General features: G+C 35.1%; 1 protein-coding gene across 1 annotated transcript; it reads right to left on the bottom strand.

The window, feature by feature from the left end:
- Positions 1–1,695: 1,695 nt before the first annotated feature.
- LOC108741618 (uncharacterized protein KIAA1109-like) lies at positions 1,696–20,422 on the bottom strand (the record flags this gene model as incomplete). Its single annotated transcript, XM_025977470.1, has 31 exons — positions 1,696–2,400; positions 2,628–2,758; positions 2,828–3,013; positions 3,075–3,260; positions 3,603–3,899; positions 3,961–4,157; positions 4,269–4,461; positions 4,632–4,789; positions 4,912–5,157; positions 5,225–5,426; positions 11,369–11,664; positions 12,833–13,046; positions 13,106–13,454; positions 13,521–13,730; positions 13,788–14,001; positions 14,061–14,396; positions 15,867–16,016; positions 16,311–16,469; positions 16,532–16,728; positions 16,793–16,992; positions 17,058–17,249; positions 17,311–17,515; positions 17,575–17,760; positions 17,821–18,032; positions 18,086–18,263; positions 18,316–18,567; positions 18,629–18,775; positions 18,831–19,016; positions 19,083–19,266; positions 19,329–19,685; positions 19,995–20,422. Coding segments are annotated over 31 exons (7,062 nt in total), but the record flags the coding sequence as incomplete, so codon positions are not given.
- Between the last annotated feature and the right edge of the window lie 3 nt (positions 20,423–20,425).

Raw genomic sequence — 20,425 nt, 5'->3', positions numbered from 1 at the left:
ATCAATTTTCCAAAATCAAAAAAATTTGAAGGTACAGTACCTTTTACGTTACTCACAAACAACAGCTAGATACTCTTTTTCAAATTCATTCATTATTTTAAATACCTACTACAAATATAAATTTAAAAGGTATTACCAATAAAACAGAAACGAAGGTGATTCCACTAATAAAAGAAACATACTTTTCATAAACAAAATTAACAATTAAATTGCATATAGAGAAATTTTTGAAAATAAGTTATTATTTTTACGTTTTCTATTTTTGCAGAAGATGAAAAACAATAACAGCTTTAAAACATTTTTGAGAACTCATTAAAAGGGCTTAAATATGTATAATAAATAAGGAGTCGTTTATAAAAAAAAGCGGAACTCTCTCTAGAATTTTCACTTGTTCACTGAAAAGCATATCGTCAAACTCGCTAGGGTACATTTAGTTGAGGTAGAACCTGAAGGAAGATATGATGGTAGATTTTGGAAAATACTGAAAACAGCGAATTTAAATTTCAAAAAAAAAATTGCATTAAATAATGTATGGTGTATCATTAAAGACAGTACAATTATTGTAGGGGTAGATATGCAGGAGAAAAAGATTAGTATGCTTAGACTTGCAGATAATATAGCAGTATTAGCATCTAGGAAAGAGGAGTTAAAGACAGTTTTAAATAAAATGGAAGAGATATTGAGGAAACAGTATTGAATAAAAGTAAATAATTGTAAAACAAACATACTGGTATGCAAGGGAAGAAAAAGTAGCGAAAGGGCAAATAGAAGATGAAAAATTAGAAGTGGCTGATTTTAGATATTTAGGAAGTCAGATAAGTCAGGACGGAAGGAGTAGTAGGGATACAAAGCAGAGGATAGCGCAGGATTGAGTCGCCTTCAATAAAAAAAAGTCACTTCTATGTTCGCGAACGATTAATTTAGAAATTCGGAAAAGATTGTTTGGATCGCGGTGCTGTACGTGTGCAAAACATGAACGGTGGTCGCGGCGGAAAAGAAAAGATTAGAAGCGTTCGAAATGTGGTGTTACAGGCGAATGATGAGGACACCTTGGGTAGAGAAGGTTAGAAATGAATAGGTATTAGAAAGAGTAGGAGAACAGAGGACTCTATGGAAATCAATACGAAATAGGCGAGATAGGTTAGTAATTATTGTTCGCAAATAGTTAAAGATGGGGGCTGTTACAGTTTTGGGGAAACGCGAAGATTGGTCAGGATAGGAAAGAGAGAAGGTGCATGTTCAACCAGTTTTTGGACTGACGATCTTATGATGATGATGATGGTGTATGGATAGAGTAGGGGACAATTGACGCCCGAAGAATTATCAGTATTAATTATTTTGCTTTCCTTTTTTTCAGTTTTCAGTACTGTAGAGGAAGGTGTAATTTCGTAATCATTTTTAGTCAAATTTAATCATCACTAGAATTTTTTTTTTTAATTTGTTACCATTGTATCTATATAAATACTATCGGAAAAACCTCCTTCTTTTACCAAGTTTTGCGTTCTTTTCAAAACTGATTTGTATTTTTGTGTGTGCGTGTGTGCGTGTGTACGTTATTCCTGGGCCTAAAAAAGGGGAAAAAAATATTCCATTTAATTAGTTTATGAATGAAGTAAATATTTTCTGTACTGCAATTAAAACTTCATTTTTTTCACTTAATAAAACACATTTTTATACCGTCGTAGGTATCTATAAAATTTTATTTAACGTAAGTATTAACCATTCGATAAATTTAAATGAAAAGAAACTACTAACAGCCATTTTTCTACATGCCTACCTAATTGTAATATCTTTTATATTATATCTACCAACCTAAATACATTTAAATACGATTTTAAACGAATAAACACAGTTATCACACATTTATAAATGTAAATTGTCACATAATAACACGCATTTATAATGAATTATTATTATTACAATCCAGTAAATATTTACCTACTTCAAGAGAGTAATTTTTTGGTTTTAGTACCTTCTGTGTACATATTACTTCTTAGTTTCATTCCTATCTTCTCTCTCTTTAATTTTATTTCCATGCCCATCTCCTTTGATAATAACGACCATATTGAGCGTAAGAACGGCCAATATGGCGTCCAGCGGGTCCATGAATCCTCTCTGTAGCCATTTTGGAATGGTGACTCTCGCGTGCGAAAATCCTAACTTCTGCAAAATGTAATCGATACCATATGGTTCTATGTATTTCCCAGCAACGCTCAGCAAACGAACTGTGGGCTCAAGGTGCCACGTTTTGCAACTGAAATTTCGCCAGTCTTTCGTGAAAGGATCGTCGTATATTTTTTTGACTTGAGACGATTGACTGCTCGTTGAAGATGACGAAGACATGACTGGACTGGATTTGTCACCGTCTATGCTCACACGTTTTTCCATATAGGAACTCATCTGTAAATTAAATTTGTTTGACTGTGATTAGATTGATGTCAAAATCTCGTAAAAATGGAAACATTAAAATGATCTTTTAGAATTATTACTAATAACATAAAAAAAGATGGAAGACGACTGCTATATTTCAAATGTGATGTAGTGCCTACATGGATTCCAGATTGATGTTTTACAAAATATTTTCTGATAAAGGTACAAATAACAAAAATGGAAACAGATTCACTTACCAGTTTTTCTCTTCCTTGCAAATATGACGTAATCAGATCGTGAAGGAAAAAGAACGCTTCAGCATCCACCGTGACAAAAATGTGATCTTCGAATTCTGTGATAAAACTGCATTCCACAACCGGTTTTTCCCCTGCAAAAGAAAACATTAAACCACATTGCCCTTTTCTCTTCACCCAAAAATTGAATCGTCTGATAATACCTGATAAATCGGGAATACTAAAACTTTGTAAATGTTCAGTCTTGAGGTGTATTTGAAGACTAGGAAGTGCAAATATCACTTCTCGATTATGATTTGGATCAACCAACTTTTGTCCTCCTCGATTCCTTTCCATTGAGTTGTTGCCATCAATTTTTTCTTTCTCCAGTGATGGGAATCGATCCACTTCTACGTTATAAAAATAAAATAAAGTAAAACTCATTCAGAATTATGAATTTAGAAAACTTACCATCGATCTGACTACTGGCAAAAGCATAATGGAACCATTCCTGTAAACTTTTGAACTGTGGAGGGAAAATCACACTTCGTGATACCTTACAAACAGTAGCCATGGAATGATGGGTCTTATAAGTGCTTAGACCTAAACTGCAGGTCAATGTTTGCACAATGTGGACATCTTGAGCTGGTGGGGTCTCTATAATAAAAAGCAAGTTACGTTTCATGCCCATGGTGTGGATAATTAACAAAAACAAATTTTTTTTTCATGTGTGCAATAATTCATAACTAAATTTTTTTATATTTCCAAAAAGCGTTGACATATTTAAAGCTATGTTTCTTCTTTTAATCAAAAAAACTTTAGGAAAAACGATCATACAACCAGTAGATTTTAATTCTAACTTCTATCCAATCAGTTCAAACTCCCTAAAGAAAGTACCATTTATTGAATCTATTAGATCTAGAAATTGAACCTCCTAGCTACCTCCTTGATTCATAATCCAAAGAATAATTGATCAATTATTATTGTGATAAATGTTACCTGTAGCAGATGGTATTTCTTGGGCTTCGGTATTAAATGTTATACATGGCTCCTTTAAACTGAATAAGGCCCAAGATTTGCTCTTGAAGTTAATCCCATGGAAGCATGCTAAGGAGATGTTATTTCCATGCAACTCCATCGTCCCTCCCAACACCGTTCCATACGGTGGTAATGGTATGTGCATGGTACTTAATTTCAGACCGGCAACTTTTGCCAAAACTTTTTGCCAATGTCTATGATGTTTCGCATCATTTATCATGTGCTGCTGTTGTTGTTGATTGGGATAACCTTCTCGGCCTAGCAAAAAGAAAGCAAAAACATTAACTTTAGATTTGAATAACCATTTTTTTGTTCTTACTTTTTTGGGGTGTTACTTTAGGAGGTTTGGCAGCCTGGGAAAATCCACTAAACGCTCTCTTACTGCTATTAAATTGTTGGGAAAAGAATTCTTCAAGTTTGTTGAACATTTTTAGTAAATCGGCTGTTGATGATTTTGAAATCATTATTTGTAATTGGTCCCAGTTCATATCGCCATGAATAAAAATACTGGCAGGCCTGCAAAAATATATCTTTTAACTGCCCGAAATAAATTCTTCAGTTATAAGAAAATTTTAAAAACAACTAAAAAATAGTAAAACTATTGCTTCCTGTGTAGGTATTACCTACCTTCTTGTTGGTATAAAAGATCCTGTACCCGTAGGTTTGTTCAGTTTCCATTCATCTCTTAAATTGACACTTAGATCACTCACTCTGGTCATTAGAACAGACGTTGCCATGTAATCTAGCCTTAATTCTAATGCTTTCAGTCTTAATCCTATCGTGTGATCGGGTTCTAAATCAGGTTCTTCTTTGATATGAGCTGAAATAGAATTATAGTTATCATTATTCTCCCATATCTAGTTATCCATTTTCCATTTAGTAACGATGAGGTGTTAGAATGAGTCAAAGAATGAAAGAATTTTTTAAATTTGCTACCCTTTGTTATTATAGGTAATATTTTCAAGTTAATCGAATCAGAATGAAACTTACTGTAAGTATCAATATTGGCAATTTCAATATTACCACCAACAATGCCACCTTTCGCATCCAATCCAGACCCACCCAATCCCAAAGCAATATACATGTTCTTATGACCAGTTGAACCTATGCTAAGACGTCCTTCGCTTCTAAAGTCTTTTGTTAACCAACTGGAAAATTTACTAGTTAAGTACATGGTTATCAGATTTTTTCAGCGGTTAATAGATGTATGTTAGTCAAGTTCTACTATGTCCTTTCCATACATTATTATTTTTACCGCAGCTAAACTTACCAAACATTACCCATGACGTTTCCCATATTCATGTGGACATTTAATTTCTTAAAATTAAGTGCAAACAGCACAAGAGTTTCCCAGGCTGCTGAATTTTTATGTTCAGGACTGGGAAGTGTTCCTGAATCCATACTAAATGTTCTACCACTCTCTCTAAATTTGGATTGCCTGGATGCATCGGCATCTAATGGGGATTTTATTTTATCCTTTCCCAGTAATGGTGATTTTTCAGATGATTTTGGGGTTCTGATTTTGAATAATTAAATCATTATAGATATATAAGAAAACGTCAATAATCTTATTAAATATCTACCTTGGTTCATGTCTTTGGGAGGACACTCCTGAGGAGTTTAACATGGAATCGTCGTCATCATTATAAGCTGCTGACATGCTTAAATCGCCCAAGAATAGTCTTCGGACTATAGATCTACGGTACCATGCTTTAGGAAAGGCAAGAATTTCGGTAAGACGTCTCATATCATACTTAAACGATGCTGAACCTATGTCAGTAATAACTGCAAAACAGAAAGAAGAAAGAAATAATATTTTATCGATGATGCGCGTACATGGAAAATATTAGGCATCCTTAAAGTAAATCCTTAATATGCCTAAAGAATAAAAGGCTTTTATAAGTTTTAAAATCCTTTTAGTAAACCCTAGAATTGTCATTGTATAGTTGGAATTTATGTAGTGTATTTGTGTGAGGTTTTAAGATCTAAATAATTGAGGAAAGTTGATAAGTTTCGAATGTTGCGTTATCTGAAAACCCGTTAATAGTTTCTTGCAAGTGAACCACGAACGACAAGGGTCCTGAAACGCATACTAGCTCAATAATTCAACACTGGGTACAGCCAAAGTATTATTTACTTATTTATAAGGAAGGTTTTTTTTCTTCTTCTATAAGCTGTTACAAGAGAAACAATAATTAGTTTACGAATGTTTAATTTAGCAAAGATACAGTAAAACAGTAAGTTGTAATAACCTTACGACCTTATAAGCATAAGCATACTGCCTAATTTCAGAGAGAGAAAGAGTCGTAAAATTTCGTACTTGCTCAAAATTAGAAGCAACTATATATACCTACAGTTTTAGAACAGGTATATATATACAAAATTGATCTTTTTTCAATATAATGCCTAAGAAGGAACAAAAGACAATTTAGCGTGTATCTTCTGAACTTCGTTAAAATCTTTTAAGATCTTTTCGAGTATAGTATAAGATACAATTTTTACTTTTTAGGATACCCTGAACAAAATGTAAATAAACTTTGTACAATTTTGATACTTTAATACTCCTGTACGTATTATTATATAATATTAAGAAACCTTGTAATTGTTATCAAGATTACACGCGTCCGAAACCAAAATAGGCGCAATTTATAAATTATACGCTATCTACTTATTATCTTGTTTCTCTGAAAAGATTATCCCAAATGGAGGTCGAACTAATAAAGCATCCTTCACATTTACGCACACTGAAACTATCTGATATATAGCAAGAAAAAATACTTCTACATACTTAATCCTTGTCCGCCACCCTTATAGTTCTAACCTTCCTATTCACGTGCCGCCCATCAGGAATTCAGCTTAGTATGCTGAAGTCTACATTCTACATATTTTTGAGCACTAGCTCGATAACGTAATTTCAAAAAATAATAGAGCACTGTATCAACCCCCCGAGCACTTTCACACTCTGTATCAACCCCCGTTCTGGCACTGTTTACCTACTTAGAAATGTAGCCCCCCCCTTTTTTTTTGAACATGTTACTGTAAAATTTGAACAAAGTGCGGATGACGTTGAAATCTCCTGTCCAGTTCTTTCAGATCGTTAATTTAACAAGCTTTTTTATTTATTATCCTAATACGTTTTGGTATTTAGATAAATACCAATAATATGTATTATAACTATATGTCTAGTCAAAGGCTTATATGGCCCCAATTTGAAATTTAATCTATTTAATGCATTTAGGGGTTTGTCTCAAGAAGCTCATTAAACCTAGGTAAGAACAATCTTCTGCGGAGCGCCTATATTTCGACCTTATAAATCATTCATTACTTTAACTTAGAACCGAAAATAGATTTTGGATAAAAATTGTTTTAAATAATTAAAACCTTTAAAATTATTTCTTATTACATCATGTAAAATACACGTATGATGTATAATATGCAAATTCTTTTCTTTTTCGTGTATGATGAGGATACTGTGGATAGAAAAGTTTAAAAATGAGGGGGTATTAGAAGAAATAGAAAAACAGGGGGCGCTATGGAAGTCAATAAGAAATAGGCAAGATAGGTTGGTAGGACAATTTCTCAGGCAAGAAGAAATAATTAGAGACGTATTAGAAATAGAAACAGGAACTAAGAGAAGCAGAAGTAGATCTAGATTAGATTACTGTTCGCAAATAGTTAAGGATGTGGGATGTTCTAGTTATAGGAAAATACGCATATTAACTGAGGATAGGACACAGTGGAGGTGTATGTCCACCCGGGGCGCAGCCTGAATTTACCGCTCTTCCTATTTTTACAATTATGCCTTTTGCCCTCCCCCCTATCTTTGACTTAAATTCTTCGGGATTGCAGTCTCTTCTGTCTTCATTTCGTCCGTCTCAACTTTCTCACCAGAATCACCACCCATACATTCCCACGATTCCTGAAAGCGGGCTGAAGAGGGCCTTCCGCCCTACCTTCCGGCATAGTCTGGAGGGACTACCCGCCCACCAGCATTACTGGTTGGTGGGAATGAAACACCCAAAAGTTTTTTTTTTAGTAAAAAGGTGTAAAAAGCGTTTATTATTATCGAAAAAATTGAAAATACATGAGATTATTTACAAATAGCTCTCCTTATACCAAAAGGATATTGAGGATTCATCTTAGGATTTATAAAGATTTCGGCTCTTCAAATAGATTATACCGGATCTTCAGTATTTTTATTGTCGTTTTCTTTCCATACTGTTGCAATAAGTTTCAATAACTGAGGATTCTGCATCATTTTGCTGATGGCTGGCTTTTATCAAATTTACAATAATATTATGTAGTGCTAAATGTAAGTAGAATATAAAAGGTGTCTTGCTTATAAATATACGTACACATAGGCGAAATCTGTAGTACACCAGACTCATGTTTCTGTTTTTATGCAATTGTTACAATTCTGCGACCTATATTTTTATACTATGGGAGCTTAGACTAAAATAACGGCCTTCATCCCTATCACAAAGTGAACTGTTAGGGTTCGACCATTCGACTTTCAGGTTTTGTTATATGGGCTTGCCGTTTTTTCGATTAGCTACAAAACAGCTTTTCTCGGTAGACCCGATTCTATCTAATACTGAAGAAATCATTTTTGCCGCCCCCACATTTGTACCGCCGGGGGCCCGTGGTCCCCTATGTCCGCCCCCCCCCCATGCTATACAGAAAAAAGATCAAACTGTGGTTACCTTACTATTTGGGACGATAATTAGCTTTACTAACAATGAAAAATTTAGTTTCTAAAGTCAATTGAGAAAAATGGAACCCTTACAGTTTTGTCATACCCGTCTGTCAGAAACACCCTTGTAGTTCCTGCGGTTTTGGGTATATCGTAATATACCAATCTCATTTTACATACTTATTCTACAAAGTAATTCCAATACCAATACCAAACTTTTACTGGTTTTCTAAAGAGATCAACAATGAAGATATTCAAATATTTGCATATTTCAGTAGATTAAGTATTTTCCTAACGAGCTTAATAGTTGGGAATATATACGTAGACTGTTCGTTCCTGAACAGCAATTTATCTTCTATTTAATCGAATTTTGGAGGTCAAAGTGAAACGTAACAACTTATCGCATACGTAATAACGGTACCACTGGGATGACGTCTGAATAAGAGCGTGTACCGTGCCGCCAGCGTCGACAGATTACGTTATCCATTACGTTAGGTCAATAAAAAAAAAATCAAAAATAGTAAGTACAGATGAACCGAGCTCTCCGACCTTGCCCAGCCGTACCTACATGGATGATAGCCTTGGCCGGGAAGCCGGGGATATATCTGGGTGAAGTTCATTGAGAAACCTCCACAGCCGAGGCCGTGCTCTTGAAGCGAGGTCTCACTGACGCGCGAAAAAAAAAATCAATGCCAAAGCCTTGGCCCAATGTCGCGAGATTTGTACGCGCGAACGAGGTCCCGATATAATAAAAGCAAACTTGAACTTGAAATAGGCCCGAAGGTGAAGCCGGAATTGTCGAAAAGCGATGTTTCGTTCAGAGCATAAACCACGGGTCGATTGTGCGGCCTTGCGCGCACATTTAACGAACGGCTTTTTTAAAAAATCTGATAAGTATACGAGGCTCGATCGAAACGAGTTTTTTTTTCTTGGTAAATCATAGAAATAGTTATTTATTTGACTTTATAATTATCAAACGTTAATGGGAAATCAATTTAATATCTTTTCGCAATACATTACCTGAAGTTAATGACGAAATATTTATTGTTGCTGTCACACCCTCGCCGGGAATCGAACCCGGGCTTTTAACGTTACGTACTCTACCACTAAACTACATACGATTGGTAAGGTGAGGTAATCCGTAGTGGAAAGAAATTAAGTTGATATCAAATTTATGTTCCATAATTATTAATCGTAAGATATTAACTTTCTTAAATAAGTATTGATTTATTTGCCTGATGCAGCCGTTTTCCCTCGAAAAGGTTTGACGTAGAAATCGGTCATTTTAAATTATTTTTAGGTATGTCATGTGGCATGTTGAATTTTCTAATATTTTTGAAAATAGTCTCGAAAATGTCAGTGGAATTTACCTAAACGTTAAAGGAAAACTGTACCGATGACTTTGTTTAATAGACTTTTTAAAATTTTAAAACGTTTTTTAATGCTGAAGTCAACAATAGAAAAATGTATGCTCTAAAATCTAAACTGGTACAGACAAAGGTAGAAAGAATAGAAAAAGAACGGAAGAAATTTTAATGGATGACTAATTCAGGTTTAGAAGAAGTAGGGGAACATTTTACATGTAATAGTTGAAACCGATAGAAAAAAAAAAGAACATAGAATTTGTTGATCAAGAAAAAACTTGATAATTTTTTATGGGAAAATATTATAAAAATACTGAACAATGTAGGGATGTTTATATAAAGAGCAACAGGTAGTTATAGACTTTGGACAATAAAGTAAAGAAGTAAACATTAGGAAGATTTTGTTAAAGACAGGGCAGCATTACGAATCTAGCATAAAACGGGTAGGATAGCCTTAAATAAAATAAGATAGGATAAGAATAGAAGACGACGTATAACAAGTTGGATAATTTAGAATGAAAAAAGCGATAGAAATGTAAACTGGGGTCTTTTGCCAAAAAAAAAAGAAATTACGTCTGTTTATCTGTACCTGTGCAAAACGTGGGCGTTGAAAGATATTAAAAGTAGGTAGAATAGGTCACAAGAAGAGGTATCAGAAGGAATAGGAGAACAGAAAACGTCATGAATGTCAGTAAGAAATAGACGAGATAGGTTTTGTAGAACATTTTTTGTGGCATGAACTAATTACGAACTTCTTTGTAGTTTTCGGAAAAGATTGGCTCAAAACCTTATGAGGATGATAGTAACGGTTTTTTAATAGATTTTTTTATGTAGAATTTTTCTATTTTCCTTTTTCAAAATATTTTGATCAAAACAATTCAATTTAATGAAATACGTAATTTCAAAAGAAAACTGAGTCCAAAATTTTTTAGATGATACCCTATAGTTAGTAACTGTGATAAAACAAATTAGGAAGGACAATACATTAATGTTACACTATTATATAATTTACTAATGCATTTGGCATCAACGTTTCCGCCGCACGTAGTAATAATCATACATTTATCTAATCAATATTCACCTCACAGAAAATGCTATTATCTTACATATTCGTCAGTTTTTCCTTGCAAAACAAATCATATCTACCTAGTAGATATACTTTATTTAGAACTGAAAACAGGAAATTAAATTAACTTTACCTGCAAGGCGATCACATTACACATTACCTTTTTATAGTGTAAAAATTATTAACTCTAAATATAACCATGGGTAATAAAAAAATTGCATTTTTACTAGTTGTGTGAGAATATATAAAACAAAGTAACTTATAAAAAGATCTAAACAAATTATTTCCTTGAGTTTCCCCTGTTTGAAATTAAAGTTATCTAACTTGGAAAAAGTAACTTCTGATTTTTAAAAAAATTGGAGAGCAAAAACGGTAACACATAAAAGAAACAATGTCTGTAATACAGTTTTGATAATTAATTTTATTCCTGTTATTTTCACTCATTAGTAAATTCCCTGCAATTCGATATTTTCAAGCTAGAGTCATAAAAGCGACTTTTTCAGATCTGCTAAAATAAGCATGGGTGAAAAATTTCTCTTTTTAACAAAAATTTCAATTTCTCATTGGGCAGGTACTTAAATTAGATAAATTAAAGTGAACTTACTTGAAAAACGTATAACTGCTCGGCTTTGGTCTGATCCCAGTTTTCCTTTTAAATTTTCTTGCTGAAAATTTAACATTCTCGATCTTGACAAATGGAACTTGACGAACTCGACGTTTATTGATAATGAATCTTTTCTTTCACTGTCCGATAATGGTGACCATTGCGCTTCTTTCAAAGCGGACTTTTTACCACCGTAGGGATGAAAAATATAAACCGAAAAGTCAGACATACATCCAGTAACACTAAGCCCACCCACGGCAGATGCGGCAGTGTTGGGAGTATCGTCACCAAATTCACTATAACAATGATTTTTTAAGATGCTACAAAAGGATAAACAATTTTGCCCAATTGATTCTTTTAAAAACATATTTCATACCTAACGAAGTTTCTAATTTTTTTTGACCACGTCGTTATCGTAAAATTGGTGCATATAATCTTTTTTTTAAGTTCATAATTTTTTAGCTTCACTTTTTTCTGCAACTTCCAATTTACGAAAATATGAAGATAGACATAAATAAGAACTTGATAGAAAATGTATGCATAAAGTTGAGTTCCCGCTCAGAAGCATATCGTCACTCTTAAATTGAGGGGCTACTCTTACTTTTGAATGTAAGCAGTTTGTTGCGTCAGAGTATAATTTCATTCATGCATATCAACATTTGACTCAATATTCAAAGAACGAGTAGATCCTCAAGAAAAGAATTCTTGAAATTCTACTGACTATTTTATGGATTTCAAATGGATTGTCTACTCAGCAGTCAGTACTCTACATTATGTGTATCATTTAATGCTTCAATTTTCAAAATTCGAGAGTCACCCTAATGTATATACGTACATACACCAACGTAATCGAGAGCATAGAGATATGAAGTGTGGCGCTCCACCCTTTCACTTACGAGAAACAATGAAGTAGCATACTTCCTATCTCTTTACTGACTCCACGTATACATACGTGTTTTACGGGTGAAATGAGCCGTCCCTAGAAGTTGCAATAGCTCATATTCGAAGAAGATTTCTTTAAGTTACTCGAATTTACATAAAATATTTCCCCAAAAATCTTTTTAGAAATGAAAAGTGTATATATACAAGAATAATTAAAGTACGAATGAAAATAAGGAACATCTTTCAAGTCTCACAAGTCTAAAGGTATCATAACTAACTAAATATTAAGCCAATTGTTCTAAAGTTCATAGAAAATGGAAAGAAACTAAAAACATTAAAAAATGCCTGTTAATAATTAGGTCAATTATTGTTTTATTTAGATAGAGCCAACACATATTTAGAGTTAGTTTTTGCCCAAATTCTTTAAACATGAAATATGATTCAGAAACACTGAATTTAAATCGTCCTGTAATTTCCAAACTACTGTTCCATTTTAAAACAAAATGAGTGACACAATCAATATTTCAACATTTTATGAATATTTAGAGATAACAATAATAACATAATGAAAAAATTGCCTACCTCTGTAAAAGTTCATCTTCGGCCCTTTTAGAACTGAAAATTATATCGAGAGAGGGAAGTTGCAGCATGCACTCCACTCTTGAGACGGGAAGACAACTGAACCGAAACGTGCTGGGCTGCATGTGGAAGTAGACGATAACATCTACAGGAAAACTGGCATACACGTACTGACCATAATTTATAGCGTCTTGGTCAGATAACAAAGACGTATTGGCTGAAAAAAAAAGAACAGTTAAAATAACGCATGTATTAGGGTTAAAAAGAAAAACTTACTTGTGGTGTTAAAATTCGTTTTGGCTGGTATGGGTTCAAGAGTTTGTTCCAAGAATTCCAGAATGTGCGGGCTTATGATGGTTTCTTCAGGAATGCTTTGTAACGTCATCCAAGCGAACAAGCTGGCTTTTTTCACTCCCGATTTTTTAAAGCCCAACCCTCCAGCACCTGACACCATATACATTCCATGAGGGGGTGTCACACTCATTTGAAACTGAGGCATGCTGTCTTCGCTACTTCTGCTGGAAGATGATGGAGTACAGGCGTAGTTGGGGTTGGAAATGCCATGAGAAGACGCAGAACGTTTGAGATCTGCCACTGCATAATCACCAGATGAATGGGGTTCGTCCTAAAATTTTTCAAGAAACAAAATTAAATAAAGGTCAATTGTATTACAAAGGATATCAAAAATTACCTTAGTTCCATTTGTGGCTTCCACTGGAGAATTTCTGAAATCGTGTCTTCTAAATGCGTTTTCAATTCTTTCTTCTTCAGATTGGGTAGTTTTCGGTGAAAACGAATCACCAAAGCCTCTTGGAGGAAATGATTGAGAAAAATCGGGAGATTGCGGTGAAAAAGGTTCAGATGCAGTTTGATTGCCATTTTCAACATCATCCAGAATCACCTAATACCATTATAAATAAATATTCACAATAGTAAAAAGTCTTTTGGTGTATCTTACTTTTGACTGATAATGTAGTTTAACGTCCATTCCTGGTATATGAAATATAGTTAAATCAACGAGTGACGTACTATGTGGAGTATTTCTTAATCTAGAAGAACTAGCAGTTGCAGTAAGTTTATCCTTATTTCTTCTAGAAGTATCAGGACTCCCAGCGGGAACCGGAAACTCCAGAAGCCCAGCTGAACAGCTTCTATCCTTCCTCATCCGATTCCTGAAGAATTAAATCACAATTAATTAGAAACAAAAAAAAATCCTTACTAAATTTCTTACATCTTTATTTCTTCTTCTTTTGTGCTGTCTTTCGTATGAAGAACGCACTTCCCACTATTTATAAACACTTTGACATCGAGTTCCAAGTCAATGTTGGGTTCTTGCTGCTTTTGGCTAGTTGAAGTTTGACTCAAACCACCTTGAGTGATATTTGATGTTGAGTGTTGATCTCTCGTAAAGGAACCAATAAAAGATGATCCTTCATCAAACTCATGAGAAGTGGGCAATTTTTTACGAAGTTCCACCTTTTCTCCGTCCACGTTCAAATGGCTTACCCAGTCTAAGTTTCCTTCAGGAAGACTGAGTTCAGAACTTGCAGTTGGCAGAGATGATTGTCTGAATGTTTGAAATAAATTTTTAAATAAAGGAAATAACAAAAATGGAACTTTTTGGAAAAATTCAACCAAACAGTTTCAAATCGGATATTATTAGACAACAGTTATTACAGTTGCAACGTCCTACCTTTGAAGGAGAGGAGTCTACCATGCTCTATTATCAGGTAAAAAATTTCACATTCAGACTCGGAAAACTATTTTATCTACGGTTTACACTAATGTCTGAAGTGGAAATATGTACGAGATATATTCAAAAAGTATCGCGAATTTTGTGTTTTTGTTTTTCAAAAATTATTTATTTATTCATGAATATCTACTTTGTCTCTTTCAAAGTAATCCCTACCAGATATTATACACTTGTGCCAACGTTTTTTCAATCCTGAAACTATTTTAAAAAATCATTCTCCTTCGATGCCGTCTTTATCTCCTCAATCTTAAAGTAGTTTCGGGAACAAGAGGGGCCAGATCTGGGGAATATGGTGACTGCGGAATTATTAGTGTGTTGTTTTTGGCCAAAAATTCGCGCACAAGCAACGATGTGTGAGCAGGGGCGTTATCATGGTTCAAAAGTCAATTTTTGTTCTTCCACAAATCCGGGCGTTTCTGGCGGAAGGCTTCACTTGGCTTGGCTCGTACGGCAGCTCCCATTGAGATGATTCAGCTTTGGTTTCCACGTTATAACCGTAAACCCATGATTTGTCACCAGTTATGACCCTCTGGAGCAAATCTAGATCGTCGCGGACAGAGTCCAAAAGGTCCTTAGCAATGTTTATGCGATGTTGTTTTTGATCGAAATTGAGCAATTTCGATACTTTCGATGCGACCCGACTCATGTCCAAATCATTGGTAAAAATTGAATGGAAGGAGCCAATCGATATGTTTAGGTCCTCAGAAACTTCTCTAACGGTAATTCGACGATTGACCAATACTCTTTTCTTCACTTCATCAATTTTTTCATCTGTTAGTGACCTGCTCGGGCGTCCGGCACGCTTTTCGTTGTTCACATTTTCTCGGCCCTCTGAGAACATTTCGTACCACCGATAAACGTTGCTTAGGCCCAAGGTAGCTTCACCATGTGCCACAGTCAACATTCGGAATGCGTCCGCGCACTTTTTGTTTTTCACACAAAATTTGATTCATTTTTTTGGAATAGGCAAAAATCGAAGACGAGCCAAAATACGTACAAGCAAGGCAGCAGTCAAAAATTAACTGACTATTTAATTTGACTGAACTTGAGTAGCCACAAAAAAATCGAAAATCGAATAGACGTAACTCGCGGAAATTCATAATTCGCGATACTTTTTGAACAGACGTGATATAACATCTAGATGTGTAACACTATCTAAATAATTAATTGTACTGGCAAATGTTTAATGTTACCATGTTGTTAACAAAAGAAAAACTGAACCGGCATAAATTCAGCATTTGATTCTACAATGACCAACATCGGTACCTACCAGAAAGTACTAACCTGCATATATTTTGCGCGTCACTAAAGGTAACCCTTGGTCCTGCTGTGTTTTTAACTCTAAGCGAAGCGGATCTTGATGGACCGGACTTTGGTGAGCTTTCATAGCTACCTGAATTGATGCTACTTGACCCTATTTGACCGTCTTCGGGACTAAAATCAATTGGTCAAGGGTTTTGTGATACATGCTTTAACGATTATTTTGTGAGTAAGGTGTGAAAAACTTTGTGAAACAATTTGTTTCCGAACTGTTCGCAGAACAAAGAGAAACTCAACACACAATTTAGATTTATTTTAGGAAAAAGAAGCATGTTTTCCTTCTGCCAACATTTCGTTGTGCTTTGTTAAACAAAAAATAAAAATAACAAAAAAAGTGTAAAACGTAGTCTGTGTTAAGTAATCATTTGAAACTGAGGCATGCTGTCTTCGCTACTTCATAAAATATACCTGTATCTGTACCGTTCCATGGTTTCAGGATGGGTATCGGCGATTGGACTTGGAACCATAAATGACTTGGATCTATAGGCGTTAGATCCAAGTCCCAATTTACCTTTGGTTATCGACGATGCTTTCACACTTTGTCTTCTGAGTTTTTGAATCATGTCCCTAATTATATAAATTGTTTTAATAAAACAAAGAAAGAATAACTTAATACATTTTAAAATTACCTTCTAAAGTCCTTGTAAACCATCGCTTCAAGTTCATGAAGTCTTTTCAGTTCCAATTCAATAGTGCCGTGAGAGGCACCTAGAGATCTTAAGTCATTTATGATTTTTGCCTGCTCATTCATTTCCCGTTCTATCAGTTTTGATCTCTGTTTATTGTCTAAGGTAGGATCAAAAAGGAAAGATGGTAGTATACTTTCCTGAAAAAAAACAATTAAATTAAAATCGAAATGCATTTTGTACTGTACCCACTGTATCACTTACCTGAGAAGTCCTTGTTCCGTTGGTAGGCTCATTATCATCACTGTCATAATCCACGTGAATAGATGTGGGTGGATCTTCAGCTCCTGTTAAGGAAGTCAAAGTGTAACCCAAGGCTGACAGTTGTTTACCAACGTTGATATCTAAATGGATATCAACACCCTCCATTTGCCATTGGACATTTAAAAACCATTTGGCGTTTTCTAAACGAAGAAAACAAGAATAACGATTTAGGCCTATTTTTGTTAAGTTCTTAAATGCCTCTTACCGTTTGTATGTTTGGCTGCAATGGTGCGGCTGCAAACTTCATAAGTCCCTTCACTAACCACACACAAATTCATAATGCTGGTGTCGGTCATATCCGGTTTCCAATCGTCCAATGACGTTTCAAAGTCATCAGCAAAACGAAGACATAGATTTGAAAATTTCCCCTTACTTACCAAGGATCCAGAACTGCAGGCTACACAGAAAAATGAAGTACCAAATCATTTCAAAACAAAGGTTCAGATTATTTCACTTACCAGATATGCTGGTGTTCTCCAGAGTTACCACAACAGCTCCTCTGCTATCTTCGTAAATGCTTCTTTGTCCCCAGGAAGACAAGGGAAGAGAATTCAAAGGTAAACAAATGCCCATGTCTTCAACAGTGAGTTGTAAAAATAGTGTTCCTAAATGTTGGGCACTTAACTGGCTTGTTATTTGTCCAAATTGAAGCTTTTCATAAACCTAAATATATACAAAAAAATGCAAAGGGGACCCACAGAAGAAGAGAAATGAAATGTTACCTGGTGGGTGGCATTTTGAACATCTGGATTCAGTGTTGCTCGTTTTTCATTCCAATAATCATATGCATTTTTGTAATTCAGCCAAACAAGGATGGCTTTATCCACAGCAACTGGTTGTACATAAATAAGAGGTCTTTTTAATGTGATAAGGACCACTTCCTTATCTTTTCCGTCAACTATTTCATCCTTGAAGAAAATTATTTTAAAATTAACAGAAGGAGTTATTTAGAAGACTAGAAGCATTACCTGGAATGCATTTCTTAGAACGATTCTGGTATTAAAGAAAGCAAATTGTTGGAGTTCAGCTTCAGCTTCCTCAAATAAGGCGTTCCTTAAAAGCTGCCCTAAAGACAAATTCAAATCCACTTGAGCTCTTCCAAACAATCGCGCTGAAGAATTACTCTGGTTGCTACCAGAAACATTTTGAACTCTATTGGAAAGTTCCAAAGTTACAGCTCCTAGAATGAATGTATCAGTATGACCAAATGCACAAAAATGATGCTTAACATACCTGTTTCGAGTCTTACCGCACTGCTTCCAGCTGTTGTAGCTGTCAATTGTATTCTCTGAACAATAATAATCAGTGAGAAGAGGAGACGATCCAAATATGAGGGTTCTTCTGAATCTTCTAACCATATGGGAACTGGTTGTTCGCCCCCATACACTTTCTGGATGACTTCATTCACTTCCTAAAGAGACAATAATTAAATTTTTGTTGAATATCGAAGTATAAAAGCTTACCTTCATGAATATATTTTGTACAAAGACTAAATGATTCAACAAATCCGTAGTCAAACTATGTTCAAAAACTCCAATCTCAGCTTGGGCACTTAAGTAACCACCTTGTCTAAAAACTACACCTTCGGTGCCTTTGTGACCGTCCGTTCTAAGTGCTCCAGTTGTTCCTTCTGGTACATACTCTGCAGAAACATGAACTGCTGGCAATGAGATACATGCTTCCGGTGGAAGATTGACTTCTGCCACTTGATTTATCTACAAAGAAGGTCATCAGGTAATAAATAGAGTTTTAAAATAAAATGCATATTATAATTACTGGCAACTTTGTTGTAAAACTAAGAGAGTGGTGGGGCAAGTCAATGGTGAACTTGGCTTTGTTACCAGTTGTTCCCATACTCTTTACTTGATCCATTTTATATTGGGATTGAAGAGAAGGAAGAAGAGCAGCGGTGACACTTAAACTCTGAAAATTTCAGTATGAGTTAGCAAAACCTTTATATCTCACAAAATATTTCTACCTGTAACATTATTGAAAACTGAACAACTAGAGGTTGGATTAGACTAGACTCGTTGACATGATGCCGACTGATAGATTTTTTAGGCATCGCCTTAGTTTGTTGACTTGGAGAATCTTGCTGAGTCTGATCGTCATCAGGTTGCTGACCCCTAGAAAGTCTACTGGAGGTCCTCGTCACTCGTAATTCCTAAAGAAAATGAAGGAAATTTTAACTAAGCAATATTATGATCGTCATTTCTTTTAATTTGAATACCTGTAACGTGGAACTGAGTTGTTTACTGCTTCTAGTAACCATGCCATGTAAAGCAACAGGATGTTGAGGGATTTCTATAATAACCGCCCCAATTGTAAAAAGTGCGGAGTTTTTATCTTTGCCCTTCTTACTAACACTTGAATATAGAGCTTGAGATTTTCCAACCGTTGTTTTGACGACAGTCCTTCAAAATCAATTTTAATTACAACCAAAACTATGGCAATGAATCAGAATAGAAAATCTTACTGTAGCTGATTGGGAGCGACCCCCTCCAATAATTTTATATACGTTCTTCCAACTTGACCGGTTACCGAGCATTCCAACGAAACGGGTCTAGATTTATTTCGACATGTAACACTTGAATGCAATCCAGTTATTTCAGCGTCCAATTTTAGCCCTGAAAGGGTAGCCAGAAGTTTTGTTTTGTTTATTCGTGCAACTCCAAACACCATGAGTTTAGTTCTTTCATTTGCCTCTTTAATAGGTAAAGGTGTAGTTTGGCCTTGCTTGTCGAATTCATCGGATGATTTTACTTCAGTCAGGATGTCATACTTTCTGTTACCCTTATAGTATTCGGAAATATCTCCCGTAGCCATAGAAAATCTACAAAATTGGCACTATTGCAATATCAAACTATAAAAAGCGTACTATAAACCTAAGGCCTAATTAAAGAAGCTCATTATACGTCATTAGTTGCAAAGTATCAATCTTTTATTTGAACTTCCTCAATTTCCAGAAATCATAGGTATGATCAAGAATTTAATGAAGTTTAAATAAGTCGATATTGCAACAGTTTGAAATAGTAGTTGTTCCCTGGGATCCTATACTGAAAATAATTAATGGATCTGATCTCGAAAACGGGCCAAATTATACTGTGTAAGATATTACCAAAAAATTGAATTTTCTAAATACCTGTGAGTGATAGTTTTAGTGTCTGGCATGGCTGCATACAAATCCAACAGGTGATAGATGGTTTTCCAGCATTTTCCTGTACCAGTGCTTCCCCTTTCTGAAGACACGTGGGATATATGATCCAGGGCCGATCCAGAAGGGCTGCTAGTGAATGCCGGCGTTCCAACCCCTTCATTTAAATTCACGTAGCCCTTCACATTTTTTCCAGTCGATCTGAGTTTTAGAGTAAACGTTTGAGGTCTTGACCTGATGCTAGGAGATGGTGAGACAGTCGGTTTTATCTGTGATGTCACTGAGCCGACATCAGACGTCTTGGATTTACCACCACCAATGACATTTATCTCTTGAATATCTGAGGTGCTTGATTGGTGTTTCAAGTCAGTGTGATCGCTCACACTTGACTTTGGAGGTCGAATTTCAACAGGTTGCTG

This window comes from Agrilus planipennis, unplaced genomic scaffold (genome assembly GCF_000699045.2).
Source record: "Agrilus planipennis isolate EAB-ADULT unplaced genomic scaffold, Apla_2.0 scaffold296, whole genome shotgun sequence".
NCBI lineage: Eukaryota > Metazoa > Arthropoda > Insecta > Coleoptera > Buprestidae > Agrilus > Agrilus planipennis.
The sequence above is the reverse complement of the archived record's forward strand: the minus strand, read 5'-3'. Positions and strand labels throughout refer to the sequence as shown.